The sequence below is a fragment of the Biomphalaria glabrata genome, chromosome 1, assembly GCF_947242115.1.
Source record: "Biomphalaria glabrata chromosome 1, xgBioGlab47.1, whole genome shotgun sequence".
In the NCBI taxonomy this organism is placed as follows: Eukaryota; Metazoa; Mollusca; class Gastropoda; family Planorbidae; genus Biomphalaria; species Biomphalaria glabrata.
In genome coordinates, this window is record NC_074711.1 from 60,789,348 (window position 1) to 60,810,359 (window position 21,012).

Sequence of the window (21,012 nt, forward strand, 5' to 3'; positions counted from 1 at the left end):
TTTGCAATATTGGTTTTGAGTCGAATAGGCGCCATCTAATTAGATCTAGATCTAGACTCTAGTTCCTAGTAAGTAGAAAGTCAACATTAAAATATTGTCACTTTTATACGAGATGGCTGTTAGCTGAGAGTAGAATATTTTTTGCCGATTAGAGAGTGTAGATATAAATCTACAATAAGTTCATTAGTGTTCTAGTTTAAAATACATTTTAATTATCTTCTATTTAGTAATTTATTTTTAGAAAATTGTGAAGTATTCCATATTGGAATATTATCAGAGGCGTAGCAAGGGTGGGGGAGGAGGTGGAAATGGAAAATCCTCCCGGGCCCCCATCAACCAAATGAGTGTTTTTTACAATAGATATTCAATATTACGCAAAAATGCAGGGGCCCCCAAAGAGGTCTATGCCCTCTCGGGCCCCCAAATGATGAAAAATTCCTAACTACGCCCCTGAATATTTTTACCATTATTCTGTTTTGCATTATTGATCATCAGTAGGCTATTTTTAATGCAGCGTTTCTCAAACTTTGGGTCCTCCCCCATGGGTGGGGATGGCGAGTACCTTGAGTTGGGGGATGGGGAGACGCAACTTCCTGACAAAAAGGGGTGTCTTAGAGTGTGTGTGTGTGTGTTTCCTGGTGACGGTAAGAAGATGTTTATCGATTGATTGGTGGGTATGCATTGAGGATGATAAAATCAGCGTAATGCAAATGTGAAACTACAGACAATCTTGAGACTTGAAAGAGTAAAGACGTTGTTTTGTGGTGACCTAGATTTTGTTTAAATATCAGTATATTTACAGTTAGGCTATATTGAGTTGTTCACATAAGAAATTTATTTTAAAGTTTATTAAGTAAAAATATAATAATAAGGCTTGTCTTCGAGTCCGAAGATTAGTGAGGAATGCAGTTTTTCCCATGGCTGCGCAGTCCCAGCTGTGACCTACATATTTTGCCACATCCAGGGCAAACATAACCACTGTCCGCAGGTGGTCGATTTAGTTTTTCTTTTCGCGTCTGCATCTGTTCTCGGCAGCGGAGTTTCTTTTGGTCTCAAATGTGTATCCCACGGCCTTCGGGAGTGAACTCCAATTGACTCGTACTGAGGCCGCATGCAACCAGGTGCTCTCTTCTATGTCAGTTGACGCCTAAGCTGGTCTTTGAAGCGTTTCCGTGGGACGCCTCTGTTACGTCGACCACCTTTTAGCTCACAAAAAAAAAAAAAAGACTGCTTTTGGCATACGTTCGTTTCCCACACGGGATACGTGCCCTGCCCAGCGTAACTGTCGGACCATAAGAAGTCCCTCTATACTATCCTTAACGGTAAAAATATAAAATGCCTTTATTGGTTCAATTGTACTAGCTGTTTGTAAGTGATGTGATGTTGCTTGTTCAGGCTGTCTTGAGGTCAACTCTAGATGACTTGAATTTCAACCAATTACTCTGCAAGCGTTTGAGTTTTATTGTTCGGGTGTATTCAGTGTAGTTGATCAACAATACAGAATAATCAATTTTAACAAGTAAAGAGATGTAGTCAACGCTGATGAACAATTTATCCTATGTTTATTGTAAGAAAAAGGCCACAGTAAAAGTCTCTGTCAACTAAACACGTCGTTACCCTAGAGGATTCTATCGCTAACTCATTTTCCGGTCTCTAACACAAAATATCCCAAACGTCACTAGTCCCGTTCAATATGCGTCTTCTATGGTGCGTCGCTAAATAACTAATCTATAAATAAGGTGTCTAACAGTGACAAACCAACGACCAACTAACAAGGAGAGGGGGCTTTCAAAAAAGAAAAGTTTTATTTTCAGTGTAACTTATCTGAATATTAGTATGATTGCATGTTTAAAAATTAAAATATATTAAGTAGGAGATGTCATTTTATCTTCTAATAAGACCTTGTCAACTGTAGACTGCTTTTTGCGAGGCGCGTATGCACAATATGGGTCAAAACGTTTTAAAGAATACATTTTAAAACATCTCCGCTAGTGTGATTCTTCTGCATTTTTTGTCTCAGAATAGTCGAATTTCTTCCTAATATTGCAATTTATTATAGTGACGACTTATGTGTGAAAAAAAAATCCTCGATAGAGACGTCTTTACACGAAGAATATTTGTTTAAAAAGATCACGCCCATTATAGAAGTACGTGCGCCTACCTAGAATGTCCCTTGCATAATTCTATTGGCTAGGTCTGCCTATTTATTATTAGATTTAATATGGCCCTCTACTTTTTTTTTTATTATGATGAATAGTGCGTTCTGAAAGAAAGCACATCGATATTAGCCTTTAAAAAAATTCTCTCTTCTTACTAAGAGAAAAGGGTTAGAATACGCTTAACGCCGAGTCACGCCCAGAATTAAACCAATTGCCGACTTAAGCGAAAACCTGCCGCATCTTCAATTCTATCTCCATTAAGACATTTTTACAACGCTTAAAATGTATGTAGGCAACATTATTTTGGAAAAGGTATTGCCCATAGGCCTATTATATATATATGTTGCAAAGTATTTGTTTTATGTAAAAATTCAAATGAAAGTGTTTTAACTAATAAATTGCATTAAACCTTATAACATAATTTTGCTATTACATAATTTCATAACATCGAACCGAGCCGAACCCGAACTTTAGACCTGACCGAACCGAACCCGAACTATAGATATACTTGTCATCGAACCGAACCGAACTCGAACTTAAATATGACCGAACCTAACACGAACTTTAAAAGTTGGGTTCGATTCCCGTCTCTATCTTATATCTTCTTATATCTTATATAATACAGACGTTACTTCAAAAAAGAAGATGATTACGTCCTACGCGTCATGCATTTAGTCATGCATATTAACCAATGACTTAAATTCTGCCAAGTCACTGGTTTTCCTGGCTAGCTCAGGCAACCCATTCCATGCTCTAATAGCACTAGGGAAGAAGGAGTATTTGTACAAATTTGTCCTAGCATATGGGACGAGGAATGTGCCTTTATCTTTGTGTCTTTCAGAGTATTTTATTAAATTTTGTTTTTGTATTTGAAGATTATGGTTCAGTGTATGATTGCTACTTTACTTTTGAGCCTTCTGTCCTGAAGGCTTTCTAAATTTAGTGATTTTACTAAAGGTGTTACTCTAGTCAAATGTGAATATTCGTTTGTTATGAATCGTACTGCTCTATTTTGTGTCTCTATTTCAGACATGATCTAGATTATATCTAGAATCTAGATTCTATAGTGAATCTATAGGCTATATATAAGACAGATACTGTAAATAGTGTAAAGGTAATCTGTTTCTGTGGTCAGCATAACGATCGACTGCCTTTACTTTTACCCAATTAATGTCATTAGTGTTGGAGGCGTCCTAAAAATCCCAAAATTGAAGATCCCACTCCAAGTCTTCACCAGGATTCAAACCCCGGATCCCAGTTCGGAAGCCATTAGGCCTATATATATATAAGCGCTTAAATTTACTCAGTCACCGCGACTCCCTCTTCTTCGGTGAATCTCTAATAATTTGTATATCTAGATCTATATATACTGGTCAGTAGGCAATTAGTGACTATTATTAGATCTATACAAGTTTATTTTAAAATAATCTAAGTTTTTTTTTTGTATCCAATGGAACGACTCACACTTTTTGTACTGGCCTACTCGAGGCTTTTTACTTGAAATATGACACTCGGATGTATTTATTTATTTTTGAAAACGCGTTTTTTTGGTCGTCAATAAACTGTTGCGCACTGGACAAAAGAGAGACAATGGCTTTTTATGATCTCGAATCAGTGAGGATCATTCTTCTCATAATCTAATTTGGAGAACATGTCAGTTCGTCTGAGAAATACAGCAGTGAATATAGTATTTTTACAGCCTATGATTTACTGGCATGCTTCTTCTTTGCATTAACACTTCCTCCTCCAACTAGGCCTAGAGTCTACCTACATTTCTGGCCCTTCAAAAGTCCCCTTTTATCTTCTTCTCTTTCATCTTTCTATAGAACAGCCCACATTACAACGCCCCCCCCCCTTTCGCATTACACACACTATCTGGCCCTAGCATTCTTCAGAGGAACGGCCCTCGTCATAACTTTTGACATCAAAATGTCCTGACTGTATAAGGGTCTTTCGTACAATATATCATGCTCGTAGGCCTATTTTGTGGAAATGTGTGGGGAGCAATTAAGTATTCAGTGCTGTCTTAAATGTGGACGTTCAGTAAACACAATTCAGATCGACTGTACAATCGGAAACATGTACAAATGCTTTACCGCAGATAACCTTATTGCCATATCTACTGACCTCTTCGACTCGTCCTGCATTCTACTGTTCCGGGCCGACTTCTCTTGAACTCACTGAGCCGGACTATCTCTTAATATTAAATTGGAGGTCCTCTGGGCAGTAGCCTCGCCTGCCCTCCCTTAAATCCGACCCAGAAAGTATTTATTATAATAGTCACGTGGCATAAAACAGCTGTTGCATTAAGAGATTGATTGTTTCCATATTTATATAGTGAGAGGTAGATGGTAAAAACTATTTAAAGGACGGATATATTCAGTTGGGAGCTTGAACAACGGGAATACATTTGTTTAATTAAATTTTATTGTGCAATTTGCTCCTTCTTCTCGAGTGCCATTAGAGAATGGAATAGGTTGCCTGTATCAGCCAGGAAAACCAACGACTTAGCAGAGTAGAAGTCATTGATTAACACGCATGACTAGACTAACACATGAAATGCGTAGAACGTAATTATCTTCTTTTTTTTTGAAGTAACGTAAGATAAGAAGATAAAGTGATTCCTATTTACAGAATTAAATCTTTGTATTTATTGTTGAAGGATCTTAATTTTTTTTAAATTTTCGGCATCATGATATTGTTTGTGTGTTCAGTAATTGTTTAAAAGTAGAAATCTATACTAAATTATTACATCAGAAACGCATTGTCTGATCAACACAATCTCCTCGTAACATCAAGTCATCATCTATACTAAATTATTACATCAGAAACGCATTGTCTGATCAACACAATCTCCTCGTAACATCAAGTCATCATCTATACTAAATTATTACATCAGAAACGCATTGTCTGATCAACACAATCTCCTCGTAACATCAAGTCATTATCTATCAGGGGCAGACTGGCTATATGGACAAACGGGCAAATGCCCGGTGGGCCGGTACCAAATGGGCCGGTCTGGTCGCGACCAAAGAAAAAAAATGTCTATGCAGACAACTTTAAAAAAAAAATGACAGCAGCAAGACACAACGGCCCGAACACGTTTTCTTCTTGTTGTTTTTTTAAATTCTTATTACAGTGAATTTTGTTTGAAATTCAACAAGAATATAAAAAAAATACACTATAGGCCTACACTGTACGTATTATCATTTGCAAAACGTTAGACCGTACTTTCTGCTACGAGCGGCATGGACTGCTTTGATGTCTTCGAGGTTGTGTTTAGCCTAATCATTTTGCTGGTCGACATGGGCCTTTGATGGCACTCCCATGTTGTTGTTTTTTTGCTCCTTCCCTCCCCCGTCTTTTAATGGTTCCAATGAAATTTAACCAAAAAGAGGGACGAGAGAGGTTAAGTTAGAAAACATTGATAAAACGCAGCAAAAAAAAAAATTAAAAAAAAAGATAGGCGCGACAATTAGCTCTTTAACAATACTTAAAAGAAGTTAACTTTAACACATACACACAGCCGCGAAATTGCAAACCACCCAACTTATTCACAGCACAATATGGGTATAAAGCTCTACTTTCTGCGATTTGAAAAGGAAAAGTAAGTTTCGTTTTGTTTATTTTTAATAACATAGTCATAGATCTAAAAATACTACAAAAAAAAAATTATTTAATTAAAAAATAAATCTAGATTTAAAATAATTTTATACTATTATAATTAATGGCAAACTTATGCTTAGTATGAAGTCATTAATGATGAAAATTATTACAATAATTAGGACTTCAATAATTTATATAGCGCTGTTACATCCGATATTTAATGAAAGGAGATTTATATTTTAAACAATGGGGCATGGTATATTCATATACAAATCGCATTTTTGAGAATGTACTAGGTACTAGCAGGAAGCAAGAGCTTTTCACATTAAGTAAGTGCCTCTCTAACCGTTCTGCTTTCTCTTATTTTTAATGGAATGGAAAACCAATGATTTAGCATATTTTAAGTCACAGATCAACATGCATGACTAGATTGACACATGAAATTCGTAAGACTTAACAATCTTATTTTTTGAAGAATCGTCTGTAATCTATAAGTAATACCAAAAAGCTTCAAACACATTAGGCTGCTATTGTATTGTTTATAGTTTTCAGACTACATACATGTATAAATAGAATACATTATGTAATCCTACGAATGCATACATCCAGTTTTCAATGCGTTATCAAACTGTATATATTTAAAGAGAATTAGGCTTACACCTATAATCAGTGGCGTAGCTAGGGTGTTTGATGGCCAGTGCGGCATCTCCTCATGATGCCCCATTCCCCTCGGATATCTTCTTCTTCTTGAAACTGTCAGGTAGAGTTGAGCCTTCGGCTCTTGGAACTCCAGGCCAGTAAAAGTGAACAAGAGCTCCCTTTCACCGGCCTGAATGAGAACAGTGTACACTGTTCTGTCTGGCGGGGTGTCAGACTCGCGGCCAGAGACCTTATGCACAGGGACCTCTGCCATTTTCCTTTTCTATACCAGGCTAACCGTGCAGGACACGCCATTTATGTAACGGCCCCTTGAGGAACGGCGCCTGGATTGTGTCAAGGTTGTGGGAGCTTTTTTACAACTCCGCACAGTGCAATGAGGATGCTCTCGCACCCCCTTAGGTACCCCCACGGGAGTCTTGTTTTGCTACCCTTTAGCCTAATCGTTTCCTCCTACGATCGTTTCCACCCTGGCGCCACTATGAGGCAGGGTAGCATGCCCGGGCCCCTTCGGATATACAGTTATGAAAATACCTCATTATACGTTAATAAAATATGCTACAAATATATTATAAATATTACGAGCTTTCTTGGTCGCAAAACTATCAATAATTTTATTGAAATCTGTTTTCCACCAATTGCCTAGTTGGTGAAACGCATCGCTGATTGCTATTAATTCTTGATCAACTTAATTAAGTCTGAAAATCTTCGCTCGAATAAAGCCACACTTACCGCAATTGTCAGAAATATGTAAAAATCCGATAATGCTACCTGAAGAGAATCTAGAACATCATTATTTTTCTCTCAAAGCAGAATCTGGCATTCAATAGGCATCACGAATATTTAGACAATATTTAGAACTGAATCATCTAGTGGCATTCTAGCTGGTATTTTTTATTTATTTATTTTTAATTCAAGATCTCAAACAGGTCCTTGTTTGAGAAGTTCAAAGGCTTCTGAAGAAATTGCGACAAACTGTTTAGGCCCCTTTCGCTCCAGACGAAATTTGTTTTTGTCAATGTTGCTATGAACATCATCGAGATTGATTTCAATCTTAGGATTTAATAGTTGGGATAGCGACAAAATTCATGTTCACCTAGACATCATGATCATATTGAGTTGGGTGATTATTTCTTGAACTATCACGTCCAAGGAAAAATAAACCTCAACCCATAGCTCTTTCTTTTGTGTTTATACAGAATGTTCACATTTTTTGCTTGGCTTCTTTTTATTGTGGCCAATAGGTCTTTGATATTCCCAGATCGCTGAAGGTAATAATGGCTTCATCGTTGCTCTTCCGACTAGTAGTTATCGATGTTTTTAATGTTTTCCTTTAAAGTGTGCAGTCTCGAATTGACGATCATTGTTTTTGAAGTTAGACTTACCATCGTTTATTTCAGTTAATTCAACGGCCAATAATCCAAAATAGGTGAGAAAATTAAGACAGAATATCAACTAACAATCCGTCTACTTAAGAGATTTTGTCTTTAGATTCTTCTTCAACTCGTTCGTGATGCCCATTGAGGGCCAGATTCTGCTGTGAGAGAAAAGGAATGATATCCAAGATTCTTTTCATTATCATATTTTTACACTTAGGACCCTTTAATCCCTGCCGTCAACCATTTTAACCAGAGAAGACAATTTCTCTGTCTAAGCTAGCACTATGAGTGCCAGCCAGACTTATCAATCTTAAGCAGCGCCAATAATATTAAAAGAGTGACAAAATAAATATTTTTTAAAATCAAATACAGTAGTTCATGTTTGTTCATGTGTGTACAATGTGTGCAGTTTTTACTGAGAAATGTTGTGCTCAGTTTGATGCCCCTTTTTACTTGATGCCCCGTGCGGCCCGCACCACCCGCACATGGCTAGCTACGCCACTGCCTATAATATAACACATGAACGTAGTCGGCAAGGGAGGGTCTTCAAACCATCACTTGCCTCAGACCTCATTGTCTGAAAGTGAAACTTTACTTACTGCCCCAGTGCAGCCAACGTAAGCAAACTACAGTCACCAAATTTCATGAGCGTAGCCAAAAGGGGTTTTGTGGTTTTCCTTACCCCTCCAATACAAAATCTAAAGAATTTTACCATTGTCTACAAGTCGCTGGACTCCATTTAATAGCAGATTTGGTTTTTGAATTTTTTTTAGTGGAAGAGTAGCAGTACAGAGTTGCACTGTAGATACCTCAGAATATGCATTTTTAAAGCTTAAAATAACGGAAATAATGCTTGATTCCGGGGCTTTTCACCGGACCCCACTATGGAGAGCTCACAGCGCTCCCCCGGACTCCCTAGCTGCCCTTTGTATAGAAAAAATCGTTTGAAAGAATGAAAGATCAGAATTTAATAAAGATTAATTAGATATACACACACACTAATATATATAAATATAAATTGCAGAGTGGGGTAAAAATCCCCCCCCACCGAAAATATATGACATGCCATTTGTGGGCCGGTTTATATGGTAATGCCCGGGCCGATTTTGATACCCAGTCCGCCCCTGTCATCTATACTAAATTATTACATCAGAAACGCATTGTCTGATCAACACAATCTCCTCGTAACATCAAGTCATCATCACATCTAGCACTCAAAAATAAATATCATTACAATAATTTATTGTAAAATGCAATTTTACTTCTTGTATTCTTCTCATTCAGAATGCACCAGGTGTTGTGACATGAAATATGCAGCCTAACCCACCCCAACTTCCAACTCAACACACACTAGCAGGCCTACCTATGCTGGGCGTAGGACTGGGGCATAACATCTCCGTTGGCCTTTTCGGGAGTTTAAACCATATTTGACGCACCTGTTGCGCCTTGAATAATAATTCTGAATAGATCAAGTATTTGTTGTTTTATTTTCCTCGTGAAACCATGGCACATGTACGAGTATAAGCTTCCCGGTAGGGTTACACACTGTGTACGTGTTTGAATGAAAGTTGTCCCAAAATCCATCCAATAAATCGAGTCGACCTTCATGTCCAGTTGTTTTTCTTTACGGGTTTACACGGATGCTATATCTAGATGTAGTCCTATTATTCTAGTAACTTACAGTATTCTGATTGGGACACTTAATGCCTTCCATTTTTATAGCCTAAAGCTTATATCAACTCACTCTGTCTGTCTGTATAATAAAAAGTTTGTACACGTCATTTCTCCCTACCCAATCTCGGATAAAGCTGAAATTTTGCACAATTATTTCTTTTATCTGCAAACAATAATAAAAAAACAACTACAACCAATTGGTTAATTAACTATTGGTAATTAATTATTTTGTTTGGTATCTTCAACAAGGGAAAGAAATTGTACATGACAGATGTGGTGGTATAAGTTGAATTAGTCTCCCTGAGGACTCTCTTTTTTTATGCATTAAAAAAACGATCATGTAAATATTCACAGGCATTTGGTATAGCCCGTCCGCCCGGCATCTTTCTATTTGTTTCTATACGTAATTGGTAAACATCACTTAAAGTGAAAGCCGGCCATTTTCGAACCTGCTTGCGGGGTGGATGACACGACCACAAAAAGGAGGATTTTACATATGGCCTTATATATGAATTTCTCGCTTCAAAGTTTATTCCACATAAACAGCCATCAAACTAATATTGTTTTGAAAATGACACATCAGCTTCGAATGCTTCTGAAATGTCCATCTTCAAGTCACTTAATTTAGTCTCATTTATAAATCTCTACATTTATCATTTTTACACATTAACCAGTTAATCTATATTTGACCTTTTTATATTTATTTGTGTTAGCTGCAAGCGTCCATCTATCTTTAATCTCATAATGTCCACACAACTTGTCCACATCTCACAAAGTAGGTCTTTAGTCTATCTTTGCGCTCTCTGAAGACCTATCAACAAAGAATAACATCTTTACAATGCTTCAAAACTGTATATGCCAATGTTATCTACATACAAGTAGATCAGGCTTACATATTAGGTTCTAATACTCCTGGCCCACATTGATAACAAACTACTGCAGAGATATAGATTTAGTAAACCGTGGTTACAACTTTACAACACAAGCCTCGTTATTATAAGTAGGAGCTCTATTTTAGTCTCAATTTTATCGTTCTCCGTGCTTTTAGCATCTGCAACTATTGTAATGATACAAAAGTAAGTAGACCTAACTAGCTTTTGTTAAGATATGAAATCGGAACTGATAGTATTTACTTCCACTTTGCTGTAAATTTAGCATTTCTTCAGATAGGTTATGCAGGGCCTAACACAAGCGAAGGTCAAACTCAATAGGCCTACGTTTAAGCTACACCCGTATGGTTGGTCTGGTCACTCTACGAGTTAAATAAAAATAATAAAACACATAAACATTACAATAAACACGAGCCTTTAATCCGTGTCTTCAGTGACTATTTTATAACTACACAGTGAATTAATTTCACTGCACTGTGAAGTGTGGACACAGTTTTTCCACCAAGAAAGATTAAAAGTTTAATATTTGTAAGCTTGTTGATATAGTTGGTACACATCTCGTCCTTCTAAAGCACCGTGATTATGATGATCGGAGTCACATCATTCTTACTAACGCTGGGATTCTTTGTGTGGACATCAACTGGCGTGTCGGATGTACTTTGGACACCGCGGATCGTTGATTACAAAGAGGACATCGACAGACACAAACGGGATGCGGACAGGATAATAGATTATCTGGTCACTGGCGCCGGGAAAGGTGTTGTTTACAACAACCTGGCAGAAATGACAGATACCTATGGTTACAGGTAAGTTAAGCTATTTTAGCGTGTGTCTAATCAATATACGATTTAAACTGAACTGAGAAGGTTACCATGGGCGTGGTCATGTGGATCGGGGTTCACCCCCTCCCCCGAAATAAAAGTCGGGGGGGGGGATAGGCAGACTGTAGTTTTGCTTTATTTGTTTTTAGGATTTTGATGTTCAACCCCCGTCGGAACTTCCACTCAGTGTATTCAAGGGGAGTTTTGGGCTTAAACCTCCCCCCCCCCCCCATTTTTTTTCCAATAAAAAAACTTAAGCAAAACTACGGTCACCAATAGCCAAATGGAGGTTTTGAGGTTAAAAAAAAACCTATCTATTGAAAAAAAAAACTAGAGCTCAAGAGATGTCGGGGTCAATGTTAAAGCCTCTTCCCATAAAAAAACTACTTAACTTTTAGAGTGAAAATACCCAATGCTTGACTGTTCCATTTGAATTCTATCAGATTTGACAAATGACTCATTTTCAAAAACAATAATGATCGAGTTTTAAAATTTAATAAAGTACTTCAGTGCTCTGGCCTTACAATAAAAGCTAGTTACACGCAACTGTAATTAAATCCTCCTATAATGTTTTAGTACTTCGATTAAAATGGAAATCATCGATTTATAGAATAATCAATTTAAATCAAGTTTTTTGGTGACATTACAAGTGAACAATGAAGCACATATAGACCAGGCTTCACTTACACAAATGGCTTCTAAATTTTATCTTATCTTCTTATCTTATAAATTACAGTCGTTCCTTCAAAATGGAAGATAATTACGTCTTGCGCGCATCCATGTATTAAACTAGTCATGCATTTTAAACAGAGACTGAGCTAATTTAAGTCATTGGTTTTCCAGGCTGGTCGGGCAACTTGTTCCTTGCTTTAATGGCACTAGAAAAGAAGCACTTGTACGAATTAGTCCTAGCATATATAAAAAAAAACTGTACCTTTTTAGCCTTTCGCACCTTTGAATTGCCTAGTTCCATTTAGCTGAGTCCAACTGACATATTCCCAGAGTATTTTCCAATCCGTGTGAATTAAAAACATTTTACTTTTAGGTGATAAATCAACTCCACAGATTATGCGGGACGCAGACCCTTGAAAATGTCATCGATTACATGGTGGATAAGTTAAAAAAGGACGGCCTCGACAATGTCCATAAGGAACCAGTCAATGTCACACGATGGGTCCGTGGAAATGAATGGGCCAAGATGTTAACTCCCAGAGTAAAACCATTGTCCATACTTGGCCTCGGTTTCAGTGTGGGTACACCAACAAGTGGAGTGACAGCTGAAGTCATCGTGGTAATTGAACTTAGTAATAAGAATTTGCCTTATATCCATTTTTAAATAAGGGCTCCAGGCACCTAAGTCTAAGTAAGCATTTGAAGGCATATTAATTTTTTAATGCCGAACTTAAATAAACTTGAACCAACTTCTTTAAAACAATATAGGCTACAAATAGATTTCAACATCAATTTTGACGTAGGCCTATATCGAAACACAAGGGAAATCATGACATTGGATATCAATTTCAACAAAATGCAACTCACTCTAAATACCTCACGTCTTTCTGTCACTTGTCTCTTCTTTTCCCCTCACTTCAACTTTCACTCTGCTATTTCTAACTTCAAATGAGATGGATCTACTCGTGGTTAGATCAAATTCTATTCATCTAATAGCCTACACAAAAATTGTTTGCCATAACTTTAGTAATGGTTACATCAGAAACACGCAATAGTAACTCCACATACACGATAAACGGATTTGTTCCTTCCAAGATTAAATCTATTTGCAAGGCGAAACAAATGTGGCTACATAAGCTAGATTTTTAAGACACACAATAGATTTGATGACCTGTTCATTAAATGTCTTTTGGTTGAAATCTCTCCCCCCCCCCCTTTTTTTTTTTTTTGTTTTTCTAATCCGTTCTGTTATTGTAAGTTTTAACAATAACGTTACATAGTAGTTCTACCAAATTTAAACTCTAGGTCAAGAGTTCTCACAAGGTGTCCACTCGAACTATCCAAAAAACGTTATCATTTAATTAAGATGCGGGCTAGTGTTGAATAGTCAGTCGTTGGATTGTAACTACGAACAGCCAGTAGGCCTACAACTAAACTGTTGTATTTGTATTAATTTCTAAATGCAAAGCATCTCTTTAAACCAAACTGAAGGCAACTGAAATAAACAATAGCCTATATACGCAGCTTTCAACTTCAATCTAGAACACGAGTGAATTATCATCTTGAAACATCTACACAAAAACACAACTCTCTCTAACAAACAAATTTTGCACGTTTTTCTGGCACTGGTGTCCCGCCCCTCTCTATTTCCCACTTCCCTATTTCTAACTTGAAGAGAGTTCCTCGTGGTTAGGCCTACATCAGAATTTATTCAACCAAATTATCCACCTAGTTTTTCTCATGATGATGTCAGAAACACGCACACACTTTATAATACCTATGTATAGTGACAGCTTTAGAATGCCGAGATTCCCAAAGCAATTTATATGCTTTGCGAATCCAAGATTCGCGGGATATAGAATATAGACGATAGCTATCTCCATTCTTTGTTGTCGTACACAATTACGGTACTTCCCAAATTACAATGAAAGGCTACGTCTTTCAATAGGGAGACGTTATGTAGACCTTTCTAATTATAAATAACAGAGCAGCTTTTTAGTCATAGCGGTCGATTTATAGGCACGCATTCTTATGAACAAAACTATTTAAACAAATATCTTTGACAATCATAAAACTATTTGATAATAATTAAAATATTTGAATCTACTTACAAAAGATTTACACAAAGTGTATTATTTCAGGTTCGGACATTTGACGAACTTCGCGATCGAGCACGCGAAGTCAAAGGAAAGATCGTTGTTTACAATCAAGTCTGGGAGAATTATGGGTAAACCAAATATTACTTAGAAACATTGTTTTTAATTACCATTGGCTAAACATGAATGTATCGCTCAGTTATTAACATTGAAACTAATCTAGTGATGGTGTTCGTGTGCTTGACTTCCAGCCAAAGTGTTGAATACCGAAGTCAAGGAGGAATAGAAGCAGCCAAATTGGGGGCAGTTGCTGCTCTTGTACGGAGTGTAACACCATTATCCATCAACAGCCCCCACACTGGACAGCAGTCTTCGGATGACTGGGCAAAGAAGGTATACCCATATACATAATGGGAGAATAGTCTCTTAAGTGCAAGGAACATGGGCGTGTTAATTGTCAAACAATGCTGCAGTACTGCCATAGGGTTATAAAAAGTGTGTTTTGTGTCTGTGTTGGTGACAAGGGGAGATAACCAGGCCAGTTATGGTGCATGTCTTTACTACTTTAGTAGGTATAACAGATTATTAATACCTACACAGTATGTAAACAGTGAAAAAGTTTATTTTTAATTTAAGGTATATTATTTCATGCATAATAAATAAAATTTAATAAAAAAGCACATTTCTCATCTATGTCTCCAATTACAATAAGTTTCTATGTAGGCCTACTAAGAAATCCAGATAGACTGATTGGATGTAGTATAGTGTACCAGTAAATAAAATGTTGCTTTGGACAGATACCAACAGCCAGCATCACAGTGGAAGATGCTGAGCTGATGTGGAGACTCTCAAGGAGAGGAATCAACATCACAGTCACACTCTACATGGAGGCACAGAATCTCAGCCCTGTGACGTCCTACAACACTGTGGCAGAAATTAAAGGGAGCCAGTATCCTGAACAGGTAAAGTTAGACTCCTAAGATTCTGCATATATTTAGATGGCACAGTCCTCTAGAGGTCTAAATCTAGGAGAGGTCACTGTGACATTTTTTTTAAAGGCTTTGTAGGACTGTTTTTTTGGTATCGATTAGGAGAACAATTTGGCTGTTTGTTGTGTTTGGGCAGTTTATTATTTATTATCGTAATGTTCTTATCTATATAGGCCTAACTTAAGATTTAGACTTAGATCTCAATAATAGGTATAATAAAGACTATTAGTCCTATCTATTATACACTTCAGCTTCATCTAAGGTTTAAGCTATAAAAAGTGTGTACTAGTACTTGATGTACCTGCGGTTAATAAATTATTGTTTACCGCTAATGAGTTATTAAAATCACTAAATATTGACCTAACACGCTTATCAGATTCCCACTAGAAACTAACAGAAATTAAACACTACCAAGTGCCGAAAAAAAATATCTGAACAACCCCATTCATAATATTGCATTAAAGCTTTTGGCAAAAAAAAATGTTTAACGACATTTATAGTGCTGCTACGTTCCAGTGCAGATATTGGCTCCATAACTTCTACCACCATCTTACTTGACCAATCCCTCTTCAAATGCAGACTGTGACTAAATAGTTGTTAATCGCATCATTTAAAAAAATAATCAACGCTGTTGATATGACGTGTATAATCAGAAAACAGATGAGCGTTTCAACCGCTACCACATTTTGAAAAGTTTAACACAGTTCAATTTAACTTTTTAGTTTGTAACTAACAAAAATTAATTGAACTACGATTTTAACTAATTGAACTTTGATCTTAATTAATTTTTTTTAGTTAAATTAAAACTTAAATCATTGCAAATTACTTGACAAAGAACAGGTATTACAATGTACTTTAATAAAAAGTCATTGAATTATTTACTTTTCACAATTTATTATATCAGACCATTATTGCAGTGCTTTCATTTGTATTTTAGGTAGTACTTGTCAGTGGGCATCTGGACAGTTGGGATGTTGGTCAAGGAGCTATGGATGATGGAGGAGGTGCATTTATATCCTGGCAAGCTCTCTCTGTTGTCCGCAAACTTGGTCTTCGGCCAAAGCGTACGCTGAGAGTAGTCCTATGGACATGTGAGGAGGAAGGCATTCAAGGAGGCCAGGAATATTTCAGAGTTCACCGCAATGAAAGCACAAACATGAACATTGTAATGGAGTCAGATATGGGTACATTCACCCCTCAAGGGTTGCTGTTCACAGGCTCTGACCAGGCCATGAAAATCATCAAATACCTCGCTGCCACGCTGCTAAAAAGAGTGAATGCCTCAAATGTTGCCCCAGATGCAGATCTGACCGATGTGTTTAACTGGCCATCACTTGGTGTGCCAGGGGCAAGCCTCAAAACTGATGATGCTAGCTATTTCTATTACCACCACAGCCAGGGGGACACTATGACAGTGCAGGATCCAGATGAAATGGATTTGTGCTCAGCAGTCTGGGCTGTGACAGCATACACACTGGCAGATTTAGAAAACATGTTGCCAGCGAACAGAACCATTTCTCTTAAATAAAATAGGAACATTGAAAACGGATTTTATTGTGCAGTTATTACAATGTGCATCATTTGTTATATTTTTTTCATAATAAATATGAAATAAAAAATTATACAACCAAACTATGATAATCACAACTTACCAATAAAGTAGGCCTACTCAACATTTTAAAATAGCATTGTTCAGTCTCCAACAAAAAGAAAGTACAAAGACAAGAAACAAATCTATTTATTTGGTTTATTTACTAATTACATAGACAGATTACATATTTTTTAATGCCATAAAGAAAGAAAACATCATCATGATATCTGTCAATAAATAATTCACGAGGAAGGAAATGTCAACTGGTTAACAAATGACAGGGCACACACTCTGAGAACTGAAGGAAATCACTGAGGACAAGCAAACGTTCAGAAGAAATGGGCCAGAGCTGAAAGTCATGGCAATCCACACAGGCTCCAGTTGGAATAGTTAGCCCAGTGTGCAGTTGAATATTCAGGGCTTACATAGGCTTCAATAGCCACATAAGGAGGCTCAGGAAATGCAGTGCATAGCCCTGGATAACAGAAATTGTTTACACAGGAAAAAAAACATATACATAACAAATTCTCTAATGTGGAATAACATAGAGAAATAATGTAATCTAACCTTTAATGCTCTGTATTTTGTGTGTGTGTTGCTGAATGAGGTTAGTGGAAGTAAGCAAGACAAAAATCACAAGACAAAGAAAAAAGACAATATGAAAACCAAAACAGACCAATTCAACCAAATCACATCTTCTCAGTTTGTCTGGATAAGCAGATCCTTTTATGCTGGAAATTTTGAGTCTTCTGATAATAAAAGATCACATGGTTTATAGCACTTCAAGCTATATTTTAAATTCTCCTGCTTAAATTGTTGTCCATATAATGGAGATTTTTTTTTATTAACATTCTCATTTTTAACAGGTCAAATAATTATATCTGAGATTACGTTTGCAGTGGTTTCCAGATCAGGCAGTGTTCCATAGAGAGGTATTTTGGGAATGAGACTTCACCTGGCCCTTTCATAAAGTATGCAGGTTTGACAGCTGAGATCAAAATGCTTTTAAATTTCAGTCTATAAAACTATGCAACACCATCTTCAGTCCTAATTCAATGACAAAGTAAAACTTTCTATTTACTAGAAGAGAATAGGTCAACATGTAATATAATGAAACTGTATGTCCTCTCCTTATCAACAATATTTGAATAAAAATTACCAGGAAAATTAAACCTACATTATAAACTTAGAAACAAAAAAAAAAAAATTTAAGTCATAGTTCAATATCAACATATTGGACAACAAACAATACACAGCCATTGTACATATATTAATCTACTCAAAAGAGATTGATTGCATTAGTCAAATTTGGTCCCATTAACTGATACAAGTTTTATTATATTTAAACTCATTCCACTTAAAAAGGAGAAAAAAAATGTGAAAAACTAAATTCTGCAAAACATTCTCAGAAGCTTCAGAGATTCAATTTTTTTCAACTAATTCTTCTAGAAATGCTTTAATTGTAATGAGAGAAAACCTTGTATTTTATTCTAATGACAATTAAAGAATGAGATACATTAACTCTACCTAAGCAAATAAACATACTAAAAAATTATAATATATTATCTTTGCACAAAGACAACTTCTTGATTCCTCATGTTATGATTAACTTTAAAAATCTGAATCTTTCTTAAAAATCTAAGCTACAGTAATTTTGCTGTCATGGTGAAAGAGAAGTCACAACTAAATCAGAAAAGGTACAATTCTTCACACCAGATTTACTATAAAAAATAATTTTAAATCAAGCCAGAAAATGGCGACATAATGAATTTATATTGTTTTAAATAAAATGTTATTCAGCCATCTAACAGTATTTCAGTGGCTAGTGTGATGGACATCATTACTAATCTTTCTCTAGCCAATGCAAAACATCAATACATTAGTTAGAAAATGTTTGAAAGTATGACAACAATATCCTTATGTCCTTCCATGTAACATTATGAGCTTACATTTGTTGGCTAACCTTAGAATTCATAAAATAATACAGAAATTGTTTTACATTTATTCTATTTCAATTTATCAGTGCATTTATTTTTGTTTTTGGTAAGAGCACCATATTATTCACATTAAAACTATCTTTTTGATTTTATGATTGTATGTAATACATTTTCTAATCTATTTATGTCGATGAAAAAAGACATTTGTGAGATAGTAATAGTAACACATTTTTTTTTAATTTAAAGTTATTTTTAAAATAATCATCTCACTGCTATAGTTGCTTATCTAAGTAATTCTTTTAACAATAAACACCTTTGGTATATATCATTATGCTACAGAACTGTACTAATACCAAAGAGTATTTTTTAATTAACATGATAATATAGGTTTTCCCTATTATAAATATCATTGGACCCTAATTGTTCATTTGAATAGATGCTGTTGTTTTCATCAATGTTACACTAGATGCGTGAATGGGATTAGTTGGGAAAATTTTGATAGGTAAGTCCCAAACCATAGTTTCTACATTCAAAGTGGACGGCCCTTGCCACTGTCTTTCACCACCATCATTGGGTAAGGAGTCTGGTCCACTGATTTCATCCAAAGAAGTGACAAATTCAAAGTGCAGCCGCCATCGCTGGCAAACTAAATGTAAATAAAATAAAATATTGGTAATTAATATTTTGAAGATTGTAATAAGTTATTGATAATGTAAACATGAAATAGCAGCATAATAGACTATAGAAAGGTAGGAGAAACAAAGTCAAGTTTTGACTAGTGTGCTGCTGCTCTATGTTCAAATCATAAACATTCAACATTTACATAATTATTTTCATTACTTAATTTCTAAGAAAACATTTAATAGAAATAATTCAACAGGTAGAGAGGACTTCTTGCTCAGTTATTTTTAAGGCTAAAAACAAGGCAATTCTGTAAGTCAGCACTCCTTTAAATGTTTCCTGAGAGGCCTCACACTTGTAACAGTTTAGGTAAAGGACTCAATTGTTTAACAATAGTTGAATTTTGAAATATCTGACCTATATCGGTCATAAATCCTGGGGTTGCAGTCAACGGGATGGGTATGTTCATGTGTGTTCTGACAGTGTGTAGACACATTTCCTGATGTTTGACATAAGATGTCACCGCTGTGCCTTGGCTGAGCCTTCTCCTACATTCTTCTGAGACTTGCTCCTCACTTTGTAATGTCACTGAGTACTGTGAAGAAATTAAACATTATTCATGTACAAGCTTCATTACTGTGATTCTCATTTCATTATATGACCCTTACAGAACACATAGCATCCACAATTTATTTTGCAACATTATAAATAACAATTCATTATCCAACATATTTTGGGTTACAATCTTAGTTTCAGTAATGATTTTTTTTAAATTCTAGTAAATGAAAGATATTGCTAATGATCAGATATTTTAAGTTTTTACTTTCACTGATTACTTTCTTTTAATTACAGCATTTTTGAAGTTGAAAAACAAAAATTAACAACAAGATTTGACAAACACAATTTAAAGTTTCATTACTATACAATATTCTACCTGAACACAAGTAACTGTACCAACGCTGAAATCAAACATCCCGACAATGTCTTCACCAAGTTTATATGCTTGTTTAAAAAGTAAGAACTTTGCTACTCTACCTCGGGCATTGGTTATATTGTAAGAATCTGGAAAAGTAAAAAAAATTACAATATTGAAATATAAGTGACTTTAATTTAAACAAAAACTAGACACTTAATTAACAATTGTAAACAAAGTGGAAATCTCTTACGTGGAGCTTTTCTAGCCGTTACAGTTGAAATAACTTGAAGGGCCACATCTAGAACAGAATTTTCCTTCCTGTGGTTATGTAAAAATGGATTACTAGGAGATATTTCTTCATTCTCATTGTATACACTTATATCATTTAAACCTGTAAAATAAAAAGAAACAATGCAACTATTAAATATTTCTAAAGATAGGTAAGATATGAGTGTGAAAATCACCTATCACTTTTAAACAATACTGCAGAAATAGATTTTTATTTCATTACATTGAAATGGATTAAAATCTTTAACTGATTTATGTATGACAATAGTTCAGGCCTTTAATAGAAATGGTTTACTTATTTAAAAAAAAATGAGTTAGCTTTTCATGTTTCTGTAATCAGGTGTACCAATTTAATTACATTAGGGCCCATATACATCCTATAACCTTTTTCCATAGTGTAAATAAAGAGTTAAATTTAATTTGGAAATTTGTTTTTAAGAGAATTTTTAGACTGTATATGATTTTACCATCACAAAAGAGATACAAGACACCGATAGCAAAGACAAACAGACACAAACACTCTTTTGTTCCCCTGGCAATCAAATCATTAAATAAGAACAATCTGGTATAAACTTTGTCACATGTAAATTATGAGTGAGTCTGGTGTGAATGTACACTTTGGTTTCTTATAGTTATAATGTTTTTTGTTTGGTGTAATGCACAAATTGTAAGACAAATTTCCTTACGGATAATAAAGATTATTATTATTATTATTA

At 35.6% G+C, this 21,012-nt stretch overlaps 2 protein-coding genes across 12 annotated transcripts in view; one reads left to right on the forward strand and one right to left on the reverse strand.

Moving 5' to 3' along the window:
• Positions 1–17,333, forward strand: LOC106066520 (carboxypeptidase Q-like). Of its 5 annotated transcripts, none has more exons than XM_056005627.1 (7): positions 1–68; positions 10,938–11,171; positions 12,252–12,477; positions 14,000–14,085; positions 14,206–14,347; positions 14,752–14,916; positions 15,881–17,333. In XM_056005627.1, the coding sequence occupies exons 2-7, from the start codon at positions 10,948–10,950 to the stop codon at positions 16,469–16,471; spliced, it is 1,434 nt and encodes a 477-aa protein (XP_055861602.1). In that variant the 5' UTR covers positions 1–68; positions 10,938–10,947; the 3' UTR covers positions 16,472–17,333. The 5 variants fall into 5 exon arrangements, with proteins under 5 accessions (XP_055861602.1, XP_055861581.1, XP_055861574.1 ...); XM_056005606.1 differs by lacking the exon at positions 1–68 and adding an exon at positions 4,535–4,729; XM_056005599.1 differs by lacking the exon at positions 1–68 and adding an exon at positions 5,711–5,766.
• LOC106066521 (RAB6A-GEF complex partner protein 2-like) overlaps positions 16,677–21,012 on the reverse strand; it is an 18,701-nt gene continuing 14,365 nt past the window's right edge. For all 7 annotated transcript variants that reach the window (XM_056005639.1, XM_013225580.2, XM_013225578.2 and 4 more), the window contains 4 exons: positions 20,259–20,399; positions 20,027–20,154; positions 19,510–19,687; positions 16,677–19,117 (listed from right to left, as the gene is read on the reverse strand). In XM_056005639.1, the coding sequence (XP_055861614.1) occupies positions 18,888–19,117; positions 19,510–19,687; positions 20,027–20,154; positions 20,259–20,399 (677 nt within the window). In that variant the 3' untranslated portion in view covers positions 16,677–18,887. The remainder of the gene's footprint in view (positions 19,118–19,509; positions 19,688–20,026; positions 20,155–20,258; positions 20,400–21,012) is intronic.

Coding starts and splice junctions, on each gene's coding strand:
- LOC106066520 (XM_056005599.1), top strand. CDS start 5,726: ATGGGTATAAAGCTCTACTTTCTGCGATTTGAAAAGGAAAA. Junction 11,172..12,251: donor ACAGATACCTATGGTTACAG/GTAAGTTAAGCT, acceptor TCAACTCCACAG/ATTATGCGGGACGCAGACCC. Junction 12,478..13,999: donor TGACAGCTGAAGTCATCGTG/GTAATTGAACTT, acceptor GTATTATTTCAG/GTTCGGACATTTGACGAACT.